Source organism: Myripristis murdjan, chromosome 8, assembly GCF_902150065.1.
Source record: "Myripristis murdjan chromosome 8, fMyrMur1.1, whole genome shotgun sequence".
Taxonomy (NCBI): Eukaryota; Metazoa; Chordata; class Actinopteri; order Holocentriformes; family Holocentridae; genus Myripristis; species Myripristis murdjan.
The window spans coordinates 27,239,863-27,258,152 of record NC_043987.1 but is presented as its reverse complement, the minus strand read 5'-3'; the positions used below and the strand labels follow the sequence as shown (position 1 = coordinate 27,258,152).

The 18,290-nt window shown below is 42.6% G+C and overlaps 1 protein-coding gene across 2 annotated transcripts in view; it reads right to left on the bottom strand.

The window, feature by feature from the left end:
• med25 (mediator complex subunit 25) overlaps positions 1-15,007 on the bottom strand; it is a 28,573-nt gene extending 13,566 nt beyond the window's left edge. For both annotated transcript variants that reach the window (XM_030058647.1, XM_030058648.1), the window contains exons 1-14: positions 14,871-15,007; positions 13,235-13,384; positions 13,095-13,140; positions 12,850-12,974; positions 12,613-12,711; positions 10,237-10,357; positions 9,880-10,036; positions 8,092-8,216; positions 7,867-7,942; positions 7,180-7,451; positions 4,783-4,884; positions 541-626; positions 370-427; positions 87-194 (exon numbers count right to left, since the gene is read on the bottom strand). In XM_030058647.1, the coding sequence (XP_029914507.1) occupies positions 87-194; positions 370-427; positions 541-626; positions 4,783-4,884; positions 7,180-7,451; positions 7,867-7,942; positions 8,092-8,216; positions 9,880-10,036; positions 10,237-10,357; positions 12,613-12,711; positions 12,850-12,974; positions 13,095-13,140; positions 13,235-13,380 (1,521 nt within the window). In that variant the 5' untranslated portion in view covers positions 13,381-13,384; positions 14,871-15,007. The remainder of the gene's footprint in view (positions 1-86; positions 195-369; positions 428-540; positions 627-4,782; positions 4,885-7,179; positions 7,452-7,866; positions 7,943-8,091; positions 8,217-9,879; positions 10,037-10,236; positions 10,358-12,612; positions 12,712-12,849; positions 12,975-13,094; positions 13,141-13,234; positions 13,385-14,870) is intronic.
• Positions 15,008-18,290: the final 3,283 nt, after the last annotated feature.

Genomic DNA, 18,290 nt, shown 5'->3' with positions numbered 1-18,290 from the left:
GCTAAATGATAGATAAGAGCAGGGACAGGGGTGGGAAAACAGAAACATCTGACATTTAGGCAGAGGGAGGATACTTGACAACTTACAAAACCATTGGCCATTATACGGTACAGGCCTTTCAGCGACTCCACGTCTTTGTTGGTGAAGAGAAACTGAACCATTCTGGAGTTTCTGAAGAGGTGACCTAAGGTTGTCTGCAGAGAGAGAGAGAGAGAGAGAGAGAGAGAGAGAGAGAGAGAGAGAGATGCAGACTTGGATTTAGTTATGCATCATTCATAAACCAGTCATCTCTGCAAACAGGAGTCACCAAAACACACCCCGCATTTACAAATACACAAACAAAGGCAAAGGCAGGGAGAGCTTTCTCACCAGTAGCTGCTGCGGGATCAGCTGCATGATGAGCTTCTGTGGCCACTGGTCTGTGTTTCTGTTCAGTGACACAGACAGGACAGCTGTGTTGAAACTGTATACATGCTGTGTACTCAGTATTTGCGCAGATAATATCAGGGTTTTTTTTTTTGATGCAGCGTGGCTACTCACAGATTCTCTCCTTGGTTGACCTGCACCTGACACGGCAGAGAGCGAGTGAGTTTGGTGGCTGAATCCATAGACGAGGCTTTAGGCTTCTGCAGGGACCAGGACAGAGGGAAGCGGGTGAGAGCAAAGAGACAAAGGAGGTCAGGATGTTAGCCGACAAAACAGGAGGCATGTGGCTAACAACACTTTAGGTTATCTGCGGGTTTCAGAAAGCCACTTTTAAAGACTTTAAGACCAATTTGACGCTGCTTATAACTGAATGTAAGACCAATTTAAAAAACAAAATAAACAGAGCTAGTAAAAAAAATGCCTCTTTCTCATAAAACACACAGTAGCTAATTAAAGCTCTGAAACTATAAATGGGCAGTGTAAGAAAAAGACACCAGGAAATTAATTGTTTCAGGGGCTGTGTTTAGGATAAGCTAGAAAAACTATGGAAATACGTTCGGAAATAAATTTTTCCATGTTTCCAAGTTTGTCCATGTTGTACTCCTAACCGGTTTCTGTCATGAAACTAGATTGGTGACGCAAAGAAACCTGTCACTGCATAATGTTGTTTTTTTTTTTTTATTTAATTCAAGATGAATTTAAAGGAACACTTCATCCAAATGCTATCTATGTTGTGTTGTGCACTTACCGCCAAGAGTAGGCCACTGAAGGTCCAGCAAAAAAAAAGTTTTGATTACATACCTGACATAAAACAAAAACTCTAATGGAGGTGACCAGCGAGCTCCACAAACAGGAGAAAAAACAGGATATGAAAACGTCTGAATCAAGTTTTAAAATTCTTCACGCAGCCTAATCCAAGTCTTCGGTCTCCATTCCTATGCTCAGTACGTCCCAAACCCAATTACAGTAAAACATTTCCACGGAAACCACATCCAGGAAAGGCCTCATGCATGAGCACCTGTGTATGAAACGCTGAACAATCATCATTATGCTGCATGAGGAGCTTGAGAATTTGAAACTGACATATCGACATCCTTTTTGCTGGCGTCAAACTTCCCCCATCAGTTTTTGTAACTTTTGTTCTTTGTGAGATTAAAACTTTTTTGCCAGACATTCAAGAGCGCAGGGGGGTGAGAGCATGATACAAAATAGATAGCTTCTGGGTGAAGTGTTCCTCTATTAAACAAAAAGCTGCCAAAACCAGCCCATTTCTCATTGAGCAGACAATAACTAATGAAAAAACGAAATAAATGGGACACACACACACACACACACATTAAAGAAAAAGGACACAGAAATGTTGAAGGACCTGAACTCCAGCTGTGTTTAGGAGGTGTGTAGGAGTGTAGATATGCAGGAGAAAAAGAGTTTTGCATGTTTGCATTTTGCTGTACTGAGCGGACACGCAGTGCAAAGAAACCTGCCACTGTATCATGGAAAAAATAAGACATCTAATAACTGTATTCAAGATATTATTAGATATTAAACATTTCTAAAAAGGCCTGATAACACATTTAAATCATGCAAAACTTCATTTAGACGTTTTGAAGACGTTTTCCAAGCAAAAACCTCTGTGTAATGCAGGACTGAGCTAAAAAAAAAAAAAAGAAAGAAAGAAATACAACTTTCTAAGGCCGTCAATCATCAACCCCTTGGGGAAATTGCCAGCACTGTTCATCTTCATGGCATCAATACAAGATCAATGATTAATCAATCCAATAGTGGTCAAGCCTGCTGTAGTCCTTGTGCCGCTCATTACAAATGTATTGTGCTGGGCTTTCCTGAGCACACATGTGATATTTATGCCCGGGGCTTACCGAGCACACCGAGGTGAGCCAGAGAGGCGGACAGTCACAAAACCATCCTGCTCTGAACTGGTGGTGGGCTGAACAAGCCACCCAAACTATTATGAGATGTTGTCTAACCATTTATATGGAAAAATCGTTTTAAGAGATAATCAACTGCATTTCAAAAAAAAAAAAAAAAAAAAACATTCATCAATTTGACTGTAATGTACTCAAGGCAAGCTCCGGCAAAGTGCACTGCTTTTGCTTTTACAATCAAGTGTCTCTTTGAATGAGTTTTACTCTCTATAGCGTAATTATTATTCCAATTATTATTCCAAACAGTGATGACTCTGGAGAAGAATCACTTGCAGAGCTGAAAGTCTAATGGGATGACCTGCAGGAGGACATGGTGGATTTAGAGCGATTTTTCATGAGAGCCCACTCTGGCTGTGTGAAACTTTTTTCAGAGACAAGATTCGGGGTCTCATGAGCCTCCGATTCGTACTCCTCTCCGCTATCTTACTTTGATTATTTTGACTAACGCAAGGGGGAGAATGAGACTATAATCGATAGAGGCAATTGATCGAGTCAGTCCACCAAACACAAACACTTGAATGCTCATGAGTGTCGCATAAAAGCCATTAACACCCATTCTCCTGGCTCAGCACTGCAACTGTCAACCAAATCGATGTGTTGACACCGAGCTAAACCAATAGTCGAGGAGAGGTAAAATGATGTGCAATTAATCATACTGTGCAATAGTCAATGGCAGGTTGTTATTAGACTTACCAGTGATAGGTCCAAGGCAGTGGTGGTGACTGCAATATTGTTGGCCAGGGCAATATTTCCTAACTCCAATCCTTAAGACCCAATGCCCGGTTAGTTTTTAATTCTAGCGGTTTAATAGGAACTGATTTAGACCTCAGACACCAGATAAATGCAGTTTAAGATGAACTGCAGAGTTTTTGGAAACTGGTGGCACTTAGAGAGGAAAGTGGGCCCCGGTACCACTGGTGGTTTTCAAGTAGGCAAGTGCTCTGAAGTCAGAAAAACAATCTCCTACTTAGAAGCATTACACCAAACAGCCATTCAATCGAAATTCCTCGTTGGAAACTTGGGCAAGACCGATGTAGCCTGAATTTGCTACATGATGTCCCATCACAGTGAATGGAGAGCGTAATTCTCTTTGTGTCAAATCATACTTTATAAAACTTTACTCTAGTAGATATATAGTTCGTGTTGTGCAAAAGGTGCCGTAACCACCTGGTAGTGGGTTTTATACAAGGTTTTCTTCTATTCAGACAATTGAAAAGGTGAGCTGTTCATACCTGCTTGACAGTTTCGACTGTGGCTCCAGTCTTCCTCAGAAGCGTCATCCGACGTGTTGCTGACGTGTCATTTATCAGCTGATCGGCCTGACAGACCTGTCAGAGTCTGTCGGGCCGATCAGCGACCACGCCCCCCTCTCCTTAGGTGGTCCCAGGTGTGCGAGAGGGTGTACGCCCCCTCATCCCGGTTGATGGTGCCACTTACCCGCTTCCTGATCTCTATAGCCTCTTTTATTCAACGTTTGAATTTGTTTTTTTCCGATGTGATGATTTTCCCATTGTCCCAGTCCATGATGTGGTTGTTTCTCCTGCAGTGATCTGTGATGGCTGATTTTAGATTTTCCTGTTCTGCTTTGTCTTTTTGGGTCCGTGTGAAACCTCCTGCTGTCTCTTTCTCGCACTCTTTTTGATGTTCTTTTTTTCTGGTGTTGAATGCTCTTCCCGTTTCCCCGATGTATGTTTGCTGCTGAATGCAGCAAAATGACACGTCAGCAATACGTCGGATGACGCTTCTGAGGAAGACTGGAGCCACAGTCGAAACTGTCAAGCAGGTACGAACACCTCACCTTTTCAACTGTCTGAATAGAAGAAAACCTTGTATATCGCAATAGAAGACAAACTGAACTTAATCAGCTGGTAGTGGGTTTATTCATTACTAGATTGTAATAACGCATTAACTAGAACTCACTTACATCAGAAGTCAGATATACTGAATTTCAACGAACATCTGAATGCACAACACACTGCCCTTCTGTTTGAGTGAAATTGTGATTGAAAAACAAATCCGCCTTCTTTAGATAGCAAACTCCGCAGTTCATCTTTAAGTGTTTAGTTGGACAGAAACTCTGCACGACTCTTTGTCTCAAGAAGTCGAGTTGGGAACCACTGTGCCGAAGTGACTTTCATCTAAGGCAGATGGGTTTCATCCCAAAATCCTGAAATATAGCCTTATCGATGATAATCAGTTGTCGCTAATTCAAGAACACCGATGACTCTATTATCACAAGAATACGGTACGGTACGGTGTGAGCAAAGATTTTAAGATGACTGACAACGTTCATGGTAGCTCAAAATGTGCTTTTCTTTCATGACAGGAATCATTCGGTCAGAGAGAGAGAGAGAGAGTCAACTATTTCAAATTGAGATATCAACTCATATTTCAGTACAATTATTAGTGTTACCTCTTGCCACTCCAGGACGCCACTCCATGCTACAATCTTATTGGCCACTCCCTGCGGCTGTCCAATCGGATTGGCGTTGCCCTGAGCACCAGAGACACCGGGCTGTCGACGAAACAAGAGAAGAGGATCCGTGTTACAGACACAATTCACGTGAAGAAAACAATGAAATGGAATCCCTTTGGGTATATTCACAGTCCACTGCTGACTCTCAACCATGTATCAAGAAATGTCCCGACATCAGCTGTCAACTATCCCACTATCAGCCAGGTATTTTTAGTTGGCTGTCGACAAATGTTTAGCAAAATGTAGCCCAGCCATGCAGAAGCTGTTTGTCTGAAACACCTGTTCAAACTACTGTTGTACAAAATCTGTTGCAACCTGGCAGCTCCACCAAGGCGGATGTTGGAATCAGGAAAAAAAAAAAAAAAAAAAAAAATCAGCAAAGCTAAGTTCAGGCACATAAAAGAAATGGATTAGGATTAGACATGTGAAATAACAGTAAGAGTTAAAGTCCGGATTTAGGATTAAGGATTGGGGTTAGGAATCGAGTTAGGTTTAATTTTCATCACAAAAAAAAAAAGGCTCGGGAAACAAATCTATACATGGCGGAGCTGAGAGTAAACACTCAGCTGATGAGGTCTGTTGGTAAGTGCATGAGATGCCCTTTGTAACAGCCTACAAGTGGCTGCTGAACGCGCGTTATTCATTATGTTGAGAGAAATCTTGTTGACAGTCAATTGACACATGGTGGAGTGAACAGCGGACAACCAAGATTAAGTGTTACCCCTCTTTGCAGGTCAGAAATTTAGTATACTTAGCAATACATAGAAAGAAAAAAAATACATGATAAATTATGTCCACATAAGCCTGAATATACGCACATTGTTTTGGTAGATCTGACTGAATTGGAAAACTTGTTAAATTCAAGCTGTCACATGTTAATTCCTATACACAAGGACAGTTCAGACTGTATTAGAGAATATTTACCACCAGAAACAACAAATGAATGAACCAGAAAAACAACAGTGACTATACCCATGATGATTTTCTGGAGAAAAGGGAACATCGTCTTGTTTTGATCTGATAGTAATGCAAACATCTAAAATTCATTTTGATATTAAGCTTGAGACAAACACCGAGCGAATCTGCAATGTCAGCTGCAGCGTGCACACACAGCATCACAGATTACAATCTCGGCTCTCTTAGCTACAAGGACAAAGCTGTTTACATACACAGATATTATATAAATATATGATTAAACGAAAAATAAATGCTTACATGAAAAGTTCAAAGCTGCTCTGGAGACAGTTCAACTCGTTTGATGGCATTTCATTAAAAGGCTTTTCAACAAGAATCGTGTCAACATGACATCGGGCCAACGTGCAACAAGTTACACAAATGTGAAGAAGGTCAATGTTTATGGGAAAATTAAAAATGAAAATATATCTCGTGGCCCACATAAAAAGATGACTGGTCGCTCTGTATCATCAAATAAAGATCAAGAATATGTTGGGTGCTCTTGGAAACACGGAAAACAGAGTACTTAAGAGGGCGATCCAGGCACTGCAAATGTCAGGAAATGAGGAAGGAAATATTAAAAAGTCTCAAAAAATTTAAAAAAAAAAAAGGTGTAGAAGTGATGGTTCTGTGGATGGATGAATTTGGTTAGCTGGATATGTGTACCAAGTCTTACGTCATTGAACCGTGCAGTGTAGGAGAAAAAGTGTCATGTTATTGTTTCCAAACACAGTTATTAACACAAGGGTTTTCACACAAAACCTAAAATTTAAATGAGTTTAAATTTCAATTTGATAAGTTTCATTTTGGTGTTCATGGTGGGACGCTGTCAGACTGAGTGCACAGCTGGTTGATTCGACTGACTGCACAGTGCATCGTGAAGTGAGAAGATGCTCTCTCTAATGTGATGTGCATGCGACAAAACTGAGATTAAAATGATAAAACATTTGAAAAAAAAAAAAAAAAATCCTTCTGTGTGAGCCGGCCTAACATGTGATTATCAGTTACAAATGTCTGCAGTGGTTCATGGTTTGACACAGGAAGGGTTTGGTCATGGTGTTCAGCACCACCATCTGGAAAAACTGGGAATTTTGCAAATGGCTACAGTGTCAGGTGCATGTTTCTGTGAATCTGAGCACAGTTCTGGCAAGATTCGCCCATGACTGCTGTGATTGGTCAGAAAATTAATTCACTGTAACAGCCCTGCTATGGGAGCCGTAAACCCCCTCACAAAACCATAAACCAAACCCTAACCCTCGTGGGTGCACGTGGCCCAGAACTGATTCATCACAGGACGTCCTGCAGAGACTCGTATAAATGTTGACCATTTCCAACACGTCTCCTCACATTCCACACATGCCTGCGTTTATCGTCACTCACCATGCCAGGCTGTGCTGAAGACGCCGCCTGCTGATTGGCTGTGGCCTGCTGCTGAGGTGGTGCTTGCTGCTGCTGATTGGGCGCAGGCTGTCCTGGGGGCGGGACTTGCTGCTGCTGCTGATTGGGAGGGACTTGCTGCTGTGACATCATGGGAGGCGTCGTCGTGGTGACCGTTGATAAGCTGGGCTGGCCGGACGGGGCCAGCTTCACCCCGGCGACAGAGGGGAGGGAGGGCTGGCCGCTGAACGGAGGACCCTGGTTGACCATTGGGACTGGAGGAGGAGAGAGAGATTTGCCAAATGTGGAACACGTACAGGTGCAAAGTTAGAAGGAAGCTGCCAGGAATCTTATTATTTCTTTTCCTGGTTGTTACTCATGATTATTCTATGAGAAATACTGTACGGGCGGCATCGCTCTGACCACTGCTCACCTTACAATTTTAATAATCTAGAAATGTAAGCGTCTCTGCCCGTTGCAATCATCGTAAGTCACTCTGGATACGCGCATCTGCTAAATGCCTAAATTGTAAATGTCAAAAACAGTGACAGTGTCTTTTGAAAGCCTGTTCCCAGATGAAGTGCGGAAACACTCAACTGTAAAACACACAGTCAGACACGCTAACTAAAAGCTCTGCTGACATGAGATGATGTTGACAAAAGCCCACAGAGTGCTGGCCCGGTAACTCACATCGACTCTTCTGGTTGTTGGCTGCCTCCACGGCCATCTGTGCCGCCGCCTGAGCAGCAGTCATCGAGGGTGGGTTCTGGCAGGAGGCAGATTAAAAGGCAGACAATGCCGGGTAAAACGTTTTAGGGAAGGAACACAACAACCACTGTCTGAAACTGAGCCAAAACCAGACAATAGGAATTAGTTTCTGGGCAGCCTCTGTCTGTGTGGCTGCTTAGTCATTACCTGATAAGCGTGGGCTGTGCTGATGGGTGGGGGGGCCTGTGAAGCCACACCAAGAGGCTGGCTGACAGGCAGCGGCTGAGGAGGGAGGACAGGCTTGAGCGGCCCGGGGCCTCCACCTGAAGAAACTGGAGAAAAAAGAAAAAAAAACAGAAAAAAGCTCTTGTCATCAGGCTGCTCATGATGTCAGGACCGCTAATATACCAGTCAGCTGCTGGTGAAAATAAGCTGTGTGTGTGTGTGTGTGTGTATATGTGTGTGTTAGGTCATTGGTAGTCATTCGCTTGATGCCACAGTCTGCAATTAAGTGAAAATTTAAGTGAAAATTTGCTTGTTCCACTGGCAAATTTTGCCAATGAAACAAGCAAATTTTCACTTGTTTCACGTGAATTTTCACTTGAAACAAGTGAAAATTGTCTAAAAACAATTTACTTCTGAGGTGATCATGTCTTATTTTAAGTGTAATGAGATATTTTGACTAGAAATAAGACATTTTTGACTTGAAATAAGACAAATAATCTTGGTAAGATTTTGACTTTTTGCAGTGTAGAGGACAGGTTCAGTATTTTTCAACCCAGGCCACATTAAAATATTCACACCCATTGTTTATAACTGTAACAGCAACTATAACAACTTCGCTGCTGGCTTTAGTGTCGAGAAACTTACACCACTCTGGAATTTCAGCCTTGTAAATTTCGACAACACGGATGTTTTGTTTCTTTTGGATGGAATTCCTGAGGTCCAAGTTTAAGTGAAGACATTAGCTGCAGCAGGACAATGCGGACGGTGCGTCATAAAAGCTAAATTAAACTTGTTGGAAAGCAAAGTTTGCAACCTTATTTTGATTTTTGATTTTTGTTTCAAGGTGTACTGTCGGTGCCGTTTCCCATTTACATTACCAAAGCTATCCTCTGACACCCGTAAATGACTTCAACTTGGTCTTCAGTGGACAAATCAATAAAGGTCACCTACCAGTTACATTATTGTTACATATCGTCTTACATTTGTTTTCACACTGTCCCTGCTGGCCAATATACACTCTGTGACCAAGAGCCAATCAAATAAAAACTAAAACAATGCTTCTGTACAATCCAGGCTTCTGATTGTTTCTTCACTGTCTGGATGGTTAATTGGCTTCCTGTTAGGGGTGAATTTCTAACCAACTGCAAAACACACTGAAAAAGAGTATGGTGACATATTTCCATGATCAAAACATACGCATTAGTTTTGCTGGTAAAAGATTTTCTTTGCAGGTAAGTTGTTTTAATTAGCCTGTCCTTGGCAGATGAGGGGAGAGGTAGGTTCAATTTGGTTAACACTGCCCAACACTTTGGTTAATCAATAGTTCTTGTTATGAACCACTGGGTTTGATATTTTATTAACCTTCTGGTGGCCGAGTGCAACTGAAGTCTTTTGTTCACCCACTAGGTATATGGATACTTGGTGTGTACTGATAATGTGATAGATGTGTACATTTACTTAGCTGATTTGCTGCATGCGGTTTGTACATACAGCAGGTATTGACTGATGTGAGCCACCTGAATGTGATTTACTCGAGTGTGGTTTCATGTACGACCCTCAAAAACCCTATTTAACATACAAGTGGATCTTTTATACATAGGCATTCATTAAAACCAAACTATCTACTACATTTAATATATCATACAATAAATATTCTTTAAAAATATATACTCCCATCCTTACATAGAATATGTTTTACCTGTATGTAAGAGACATTTTATACACAAATAACACACACTGGCCCACAGAGAGAAGTGTTATGTTTCTCACTAGGAAGTGCGATGCCTCTGACCAGGACCATGTGGAAGGGGTCCTGACTGTAGTCCGGATGGGGTTCACCCGCCCCTCCGACTGGGGACGCCCTCTCATACAGAGCCCTTAGAGCCGGCAGCTTCCGGGGAGCCACCACGGAGAAGTGGATTCCTTTCTGAGAAGCAAGACAGACTTTGGTGAGCACATCATCTGCGAGCAAAACTGTTTAGATGAAATACATCTACTGTCCTCTTTACGCTTGTTTAGCCATCTGAATTTAATCTGCGAGGCACTGAAATCATTTTCGAGCCTGTATGTTTTTCAACGCCTGAGTGCTTACACAGAACTAAGGAAATGATGTCAGCAGTTACTCACATCTCTGATGATCTTGACCAAGTTGTCTGCCGTGCAGCCGGTGTAGCTGACGCTCTCCACGGCAGGAAGCAGGTACGGAGGAGAGTTGCACAGCAGCACACACACCTTGTGGGTCTGACCTCTAGCAAAGGCAGACAGAGAAAAGTGATATGCCTGAATGTCTGATACTAATGTGTCATCACCAGCTGCTAAAGGAGCAACTTACAGGGATTAATGTGGGATGGACAGCGTGTGCCGTGGCTTCCAGGCTGCGCTGTTTGAGCTGTATGTCTCATCATACAGCTCGCTGTTCGCCTGGGTAGTGCTACACATTTTCCTGTGGACTCGCCCAAGAATCTGTGTTTGGGCCCATCTTGTTCTCTATTTATATCCTCCCACTTGCTTCAACGGTGCTCAGAACACAAGCTTTTGGCCCCTTTGCACTCTGCCCACCTCCACTCTCTCTGTTTTTGACAAGCCAAACTGCACACTCTGTGCACGACTTGGTGGATACACCTGTGTGTGTCACCTAATGGTGCAAAGGATAATTTATACCCTGTAAGAAAAAAAAGGTGTACTACCCATTTTCTGAAATTTTGGAGTCGTTTTGAATGTCTTACACAAGATAAGACACTTGTGAATATTCTGAAAACTCAAGGACTGCAGACATGCATCATGATTTCTTGTGTAGCCCTGATTGGTTGACAGGTGTGGGACCACAGAGCATTCTGCACTGCCAGGGAGAAACAAACTGTCCATGATTTCATGAACAATGTTCTTGTTTGTAATTTATTGTATTTATCAAAGGTACTGAGGAAAGGCTGGCAGAGTTGGTTTCGAAATGCTCTCACCTCTGGATCATAATGATCATAAAGAATTTCAGAAATATTTTAAAGCACTAATATGCAATATTTGTGAAAATCAAGCACATCCCCTATAGACTCAGCTGCTCTGAGCCTGTAGGGAATGCAGACAATGCAGTTATTTTGTGAGGGTTGGACTGTCACAGAAATTGCAAACTTGCCTTTAATTTCTGGGCTGAGGTACCTGAAGCTGTAGGTACAGCCATGGCACCAGGCTCATGTGAGGAAAAAAAAAAAAAAATCAGCCCCAGATGCTTTCTGTCGGATATTTCAGTCAGGTACAGAGGTCAACGTTGGAATTAGGGTTCAGGATGAGCTCTCTGTCAGACTGCATTACTTCCTGTCTGACAGAAAGCATCAGCGGCTGATTTTACACATGAGCTGGCACCGGACAAATCCCAGCTCAGAAATCACACACTTCCCATAGACAGGTCGCTCACCAACACACTGGTGTGTGGCCTGAAAATGCCAAAGGCTATCAGATGTCATACAACACTGTCAGGAGACATTCATTGTAGGACATGAAGTATAAACCAACCTTGATAACAGCATGTTCCCAAGAAATTACTGGCACAATAACTTGTTATTTCAGTTTCATAATGACATGTATAATACACCCAATACATATGTATAGCCTACTTAATACAAAATACAGCATAACCTTGACTATCTGAACCCCTCGGGAATGAAAGGATTTTGGATATCTGGACAATAATACTGTAATAAAAACAGAATTAGGTGGGGAGCTTACTGTGCTGTAGGCTACAACAGAGTATTGCACAGCTTGGAGTGGGAAGGAAAATAAATACATAAATAAATAAATAAATAAAGGAAAAAGGCTGACCTATCCTTCCATATAATTGGAGGGTCCGATAATCGAGGTCCTACTGTAACACAACTATCAATCAAACAAGGCATTACATATTAAAAAGTTATGAAAGCTAGCATGTTCTGCGTGTGTGTTGTGACAGAAATTGTGAAGAAGGTGCTCTTGATGGGAAGCGGACAATAACAAAGTGTGTTTTAATAAGGCATTAAGCTTTAAGTTATTGCCTCCTCTAAATATCAGGCCGATGCATGATCAAAACTTTCTGATCAAAACCATCCTGCAATTTGTTTTTCTTACTTTTGTTTGCCTCGCCCTTTACAGGTAATTAATTATGCAACTTTAGAGGCAAGAAAGTTTATTCACTCCTGATGGAAAGTGTACCGCTGCTTTGCGTTTATCAAGCAAAAAGATGACGGCAACACTGGGCATCAGTGTGCTTTTGTTACCCTGATCATTCACACAGGTGGGGCAACTGAGTTGGTCTGATTTGTGAAGACAAGAAGGGATGCAGCTGCCAGGTTTGGAGGATCATTACTGCTCCCAGGGGGTATAAGTAAAATGACGTTATTACTTTTGAAATGACTGACTGATGAGTTTTTGAGTCACGAGTCCACCACAAGCAGGTGCTGACTCTACTTTTCAAATACATTTACTAAACTTATGAATCAGTGAGAAGTGTGGCGTGAAACAACAAGACTGCCTCACATTTGCTCCCTCATCTTCTTAAAGTCGTCGAAGAGCTGCAAGGCCACAGAGAGTCCCTCAGCAATCAGACTGCAGCTCTCTGCTCCACCTCCCATGAACCTGCGCCGACAAACAGGGGTATATTTATTTATTCATAAATTCAATTTGACTGAGAATATCTTGGTTAGGATAAAACAAAAAGCACAAGAATGCTCACACTATGATAATCCATTTTTTAAAAAATTTCCCAAAACGTACTGGATGCTGTCGATCCAAGAGACAAACTCGAAGGCGGAGCTGGTCGGAGCGTGGCACTGCACGTACGATTCGGGCGCACAGTCCACTGTGTTGAACACCACCAGGCCATACTGTGTGCCTCCGTACTAGAGGGACAGAGAGGACAGACAGAGAGAATGATAGCAAAAGCTCTTCTTAATGTTTCTCCTCAGACAATATGGACGGAGAAAATATGGGAAACACTTCAGAGAAAAAGATGAACTCACATCGCCACCAAAATCTGTTTCTGCTGGGGGGCCACCATTGAAATACCTGTGTTAAAAAAAAACAAAAAAACAATAACAAAGACATTCAGACTGGACTGAATGGGGAGAGTAACTAACAAAGGAGAGTGTTTTCCACTTACTCAATGGCAGGCAGTATGTAATTTTTTCGAAGAGAGTCAAAGTAGGGTCCAAGATTTGCTGTGCCTTCGATGACAAACACCACGTCGGCCACCTGGTTGGCCACAGGCTTGGTGGATGGCTCCATAAGCGCCGCACCCACCACCATGGGTCTGGCCATGAGGAGGGAAGATATTGAGAAATGCAATAAAATTAACTTACCTCCTTTGAGAAAAGCTCCAGCGGTACATCTTACACAAAACGCATTTTACAGCTAGGTATATCTGGCAACTTTAAAGTGTGTTTGTTTGTTGTTCGCGAATGCACAAACCTTGCACAACATGAGTTAAGAGGATAACCAGTGGGAGTCACCCTTCAATACAGCCAATACACAAAGTAGCACGTGTGTTGTTTAATTTCAACCTGGAGAACTACTTCGTCTCTCACTACTCTTACAATCTTCCTCCGCCAAAAAAAAAAAAAAAAAAAAAAAAAAACTATCCCGAAGCAGGGTTGCCAAGTCCGCGTTTTTTCCGCCAAATTGGGCTACTTTTTAAGTGTTGCCGCGGGTAACAAATTTTGTCCGCGGGTTGGGCTTGGGCAGACCTGTGGCATACAGATGATGAATAATGCCTATGAATAAAGATTTATATTTTGAATGACTAATGAAACCTGCTGCCACGAGTTTGAGCCCACCAGAGAGATTCTGGCCTCGTTCAATACAGTTCTGTATGAACTGTATTGAACGAGGGCGAGGGATCTCAACATGTCTAAAAAGAAACTGGACAGCGCTGTAAATAGTTCAAGTTCATGGAGTTTTTTCCCGTTCTTTTTTATGTTGGAGACAGCCAGGAGTTTAACAGGTGAGCTGAAATGATTTTCAATTGCCTTTGCCGGGGAAATTGCCTTTACTGTTTATGATGGTATTTTATAGATATTACAGTGCATTTTGCAATTATAGCAATGCTGTTGGACTTTAAAAGCAACATATATGGATTTTTATGGGCATATTTTGAGTTCTGGTATTAGGCTCATTTTTGGGCTGTTTTTATACCCGGTTGGGCGGGTTTGGGGCTGGTTTTGAGTTGCTGTTTGGCTGCTTTTGTCTCACAGATCTGGCAACCCTGTCCCGAAGCTATATTCTGTCATAAAACTAGAATATATCCTGTTAGATGGACCAGATGTTGGCCGAATTTCCCAGCGAAAACTGCTGAATAATAAATGGTCTTATCCATGTCCTATGAGGCATTTATGTTCACTAGCGAGAGAGATAATATTCAGTTCTTTAATAGTTGACGGAGTTTGGCTTAAAGAGCATCCCATTTATCAGCAAGCAGAGCCCAGTGCGGCTCACCCGGCTACACTGAACCTCCGTTTACGAACAAACATTATCCAAACTACCCAACAACCCATCACCTACTGCTGATTTTATTTCAGCACTTACATGTGTAATAAACTTAGCCAGTTGTGCAAAGAACAGCTGAGGCTATCAGGGTAACGTTAGCCAAACAAAACGGGACTTAACTGTTTACCATTCAAGTTCATGCTAGCTAGGGAGCTAACTAAGCTAGTTCACACTGTCCGACTAAACTGGCCACAGCGATCATTTGGCCGGGAAACCAGGCATAATATCTAACGCAGCTACTAGTGTGCTCTCACCTGAGTGGTATTCGGCTGCCTCCTGGTGAATAATGTGATCGGTGAAGCCCAAAATACAACGGAAAAGTAGCCAAAGATTAGCTCCACACGCACAGCGTCGCTAACTGAACCCGTCTGTTGTATTTTGACAGGAGCGGAAGTGCGCGCGGAGGGGGGCGGAGCCTGCTCGGTCACTCTGACATCGGCAGGTCATGCCTGCGCACATCAGACCCACTTTAACCAATCTGCTGTGTCCTGTGTATGAATATTAGTTATAACTTCATTTAATATAAGTTACAGCATTAACATGTGACACACACAGTCATAAACAAACAAAAAACAAATAAAAATAAAAAAACAACAGACTAACAAAACATAAAAAAATAAAATAACATAATACACTACTCACAAAAAGTTAGGGATATTCGGCTTTCGGGTGAAATTTCAGGATGAACCTAAAATGCATTATAACCTTTACAGGTGAACTTAATGTGACCTTCTGTAAACTTTTGAATGCACCTGTCCAACTGTTCAATGTTTCAGTACTTTTTGCACAAGTTGCTGTTCTCTAACAAGGAGTTTAACGGCAAAATTCACATCAGGTGTTTGATGCTCCAGCTCATCGAGGTCGTATCATTAGGGAACGGCTGCTGGAGAGTGGGGTACCTCAGATGGAGTGGCCTGCACTTTCTCCAGACCTGCATCCCATAGAAAACCTATGGGATCAGCTGAGTCGCCGTGTAGAGGCTCGGAGCTCTGTACCCCGGAACCTCAATGTCCTGAGGGCCGCCCTTCAAGAAGAGTGGGATGCCATGCCTCAGCAGACAATAAGTCGACTTGTGAACAGCATGAGACGTCGTTGTCAAGCTGTAATTGATGCTCAAGGGCACATGACAAGTTACTGACACTGACATTTTTTGTTGTGGTATATTCACCACTGTTGTTGGCTTTTGTTTCAAGAAATTGTTTGAGATGAGGAAATCACCAGTGTATGCTTCTACTTAAATGCCCTACTTTCATGATATAATATCACTGTAGCGTGAACATTTTACATTTTCCATAAATTTCACCCAAAAGCCAAATATCCCTAACTTTTTGTGAGTAGTGTATAAAAATTGGTTGGATAATGTTGTTTACCACAGATTAGAGCCGTTTAGAGAGCCAATCAAATCCCAAAACCCTCACTGACCGGTCAAAAGTCCAATAACACTGACTGTGATTGACAGGTCAGGTCGAAATGAAATAGTGACATGATGACACACTTTGGTGAAACTTATATCCGAAGTGCTGGGTTTAAAAAAAAAAGGACACTGGTGTTATAGCAATGCCACAAAGGTGAAACTGTCTTGCAACCTTGACAATCAGTGAGCTACACTCAGCACGGCACTATGTTTTATTCGAACTGAGACACTTTTATTGTAGGAAGCCCCTCCGGAGCGTCGTAACTACACCCTCTCAGTCCTGTTCATCGATCTTGTACCCACATATTTTTTCTTGAGCGCTTTTCTATTTTCTACCTCTGCTTGAGTCCAAAAAAAAAAAAAAAAAAAGACAAAATGACATGTGGCATAAATTCCGTTTATTACAAAAGAAACTTCTCACTAGTAACGTAGGACTCCACACATGCGAGGCGTTTTCCAATGCATAAAATTGGTGATGAATTTTTATTGCAGAAACAATAAAAAAAAAAAAGAACGCAGCGAGTGTTATTATCCCCATAGGTTCCAATTAGCAGCACTGGAACTGTACCCAGCTGAGATGACTGCTGCCTGGTGCTATTTTAAGACCTGGATGCTTTCTATTTATTCTCCCCGCTGCATCTCCACAGACACGATGCTATCCGCCGACAATAAAGGAGTGCACTTAAGACACACTGACCCACAGAGCCGAGGCGGATCTTTGCTGCATAAGGTCATAAATGGATATTAGTTTAGTGCGTTTGGCGCTGAAAGACATCAGAACAACATGACTCAGTGTTGTGGCATTTGGCTCCTCCATCTCTGGGCGAATTTCCTGGACGCCGGAGGCAGCGGGACAGAAGGAAGCCAACAAGAGGGCCTTCTTCTGCAAGTGCAGCAGGGATCATCTCTTACACGAATAATCACAGAATTAGTTGTTCTACTTTTGTCCAGCGCGGCCGAGGGACGCTAGACCTGCTGGCTGATTTGATTCGGCTGGCAAGGGTTACAGTCAAACACTCTGCACCAAATATTTCTTGTCTCTTGCGGAGAAAAAAACACTTTCAGCATTCAAGGGCCAAGCCCATTTTGGCTTAATATCCCTTGGAGCATGTTGCAGTTTGGCATGGATAATTGGCAGAAAGAAGCATGAATGTAGATTTGCTTCTCTAGTGAAAGTAAATGCCAAGGTAGTGCAGACTCTTTAGCTAATGGAAGACCGGAGCCCGAAGCCACTCAGACTGCTTGACTAACACTGCATCAGAGTTTGTTTGTTTGAGGGATGGGTAATTCGAACCTGCAGGCGATGCAATGAAACAAAAAATACTTCAAGGGTGAAACTACAAACCTCGGATGAGTCCATAAAGTCAGTTTCCCCTCCGTTGTCGAGAGCTCCGCACCCTACAGATGACACTAAAACGTTAAGAAGACTGAACGCTTGAGTTTAGGAGAGTTCATTACGTTGTAGACTAAATGGTCCAAGACTGGGTTTTTTTTCCCTCTTTATGTTTGAAGCTGATGTCTGCAGGTGCATTAGAGAGAGAGAGAGAGAGAGAGAGAGACTCAGTGCTGTTGATGCAGATCTCCAGGAGATGTCAGCAAATATCTACAGTAAGTACAGTAGCTGTTCGATCCGTGTCAGGCAGACAAGGTTAGGCATCATTGAGAGCCACAATACATTATATTTGTTTGCCTCTATTATTTAGATTGATTGAGGTTGCACAATGAAAAATCTCTACAGGGAAACGTCTGAAACGCAGTGGACTACTTTTTCTTAAATGTGTCTATTGGCTCCTATTGGTCTTTCAAATGCAGATGAAATATTGGCGACTTGACGCTAGAAACGCTGAACCCGGTCTTTACCATGTTGTCAGGTTTTGCTTTTCCGAACCCAGTCCTTCCATCTATACAGTGAACAAGGCCTGCAAAAACCCTCTGGGCGGAAAACAACAGCGTAGTTACATCAGCACGCTAACCTGCTGTCAAATCAGCACAATGCGCCAGCTGCTAACCTGTAGTCAGAACACATCGGGGCAATGTTTCTTTGGGTCCAACAATAGCGTCTATTCCCCCGTGGCGGTGCCAGCCACTCAGCGCAGCGCGGCGTTCAGCAATGGGCTTCAGAGCTCATCAAACTCAAAACCTCCTACAGAAACAATGAACCGAACCAATTTAACCCGAATTCAAGCGGCTGCACCAAAGCTGTGGACCCCGGGTAGCTTTTCCATTTAGGCATCAACAGCCGGGGCCACATGGGCGCCGG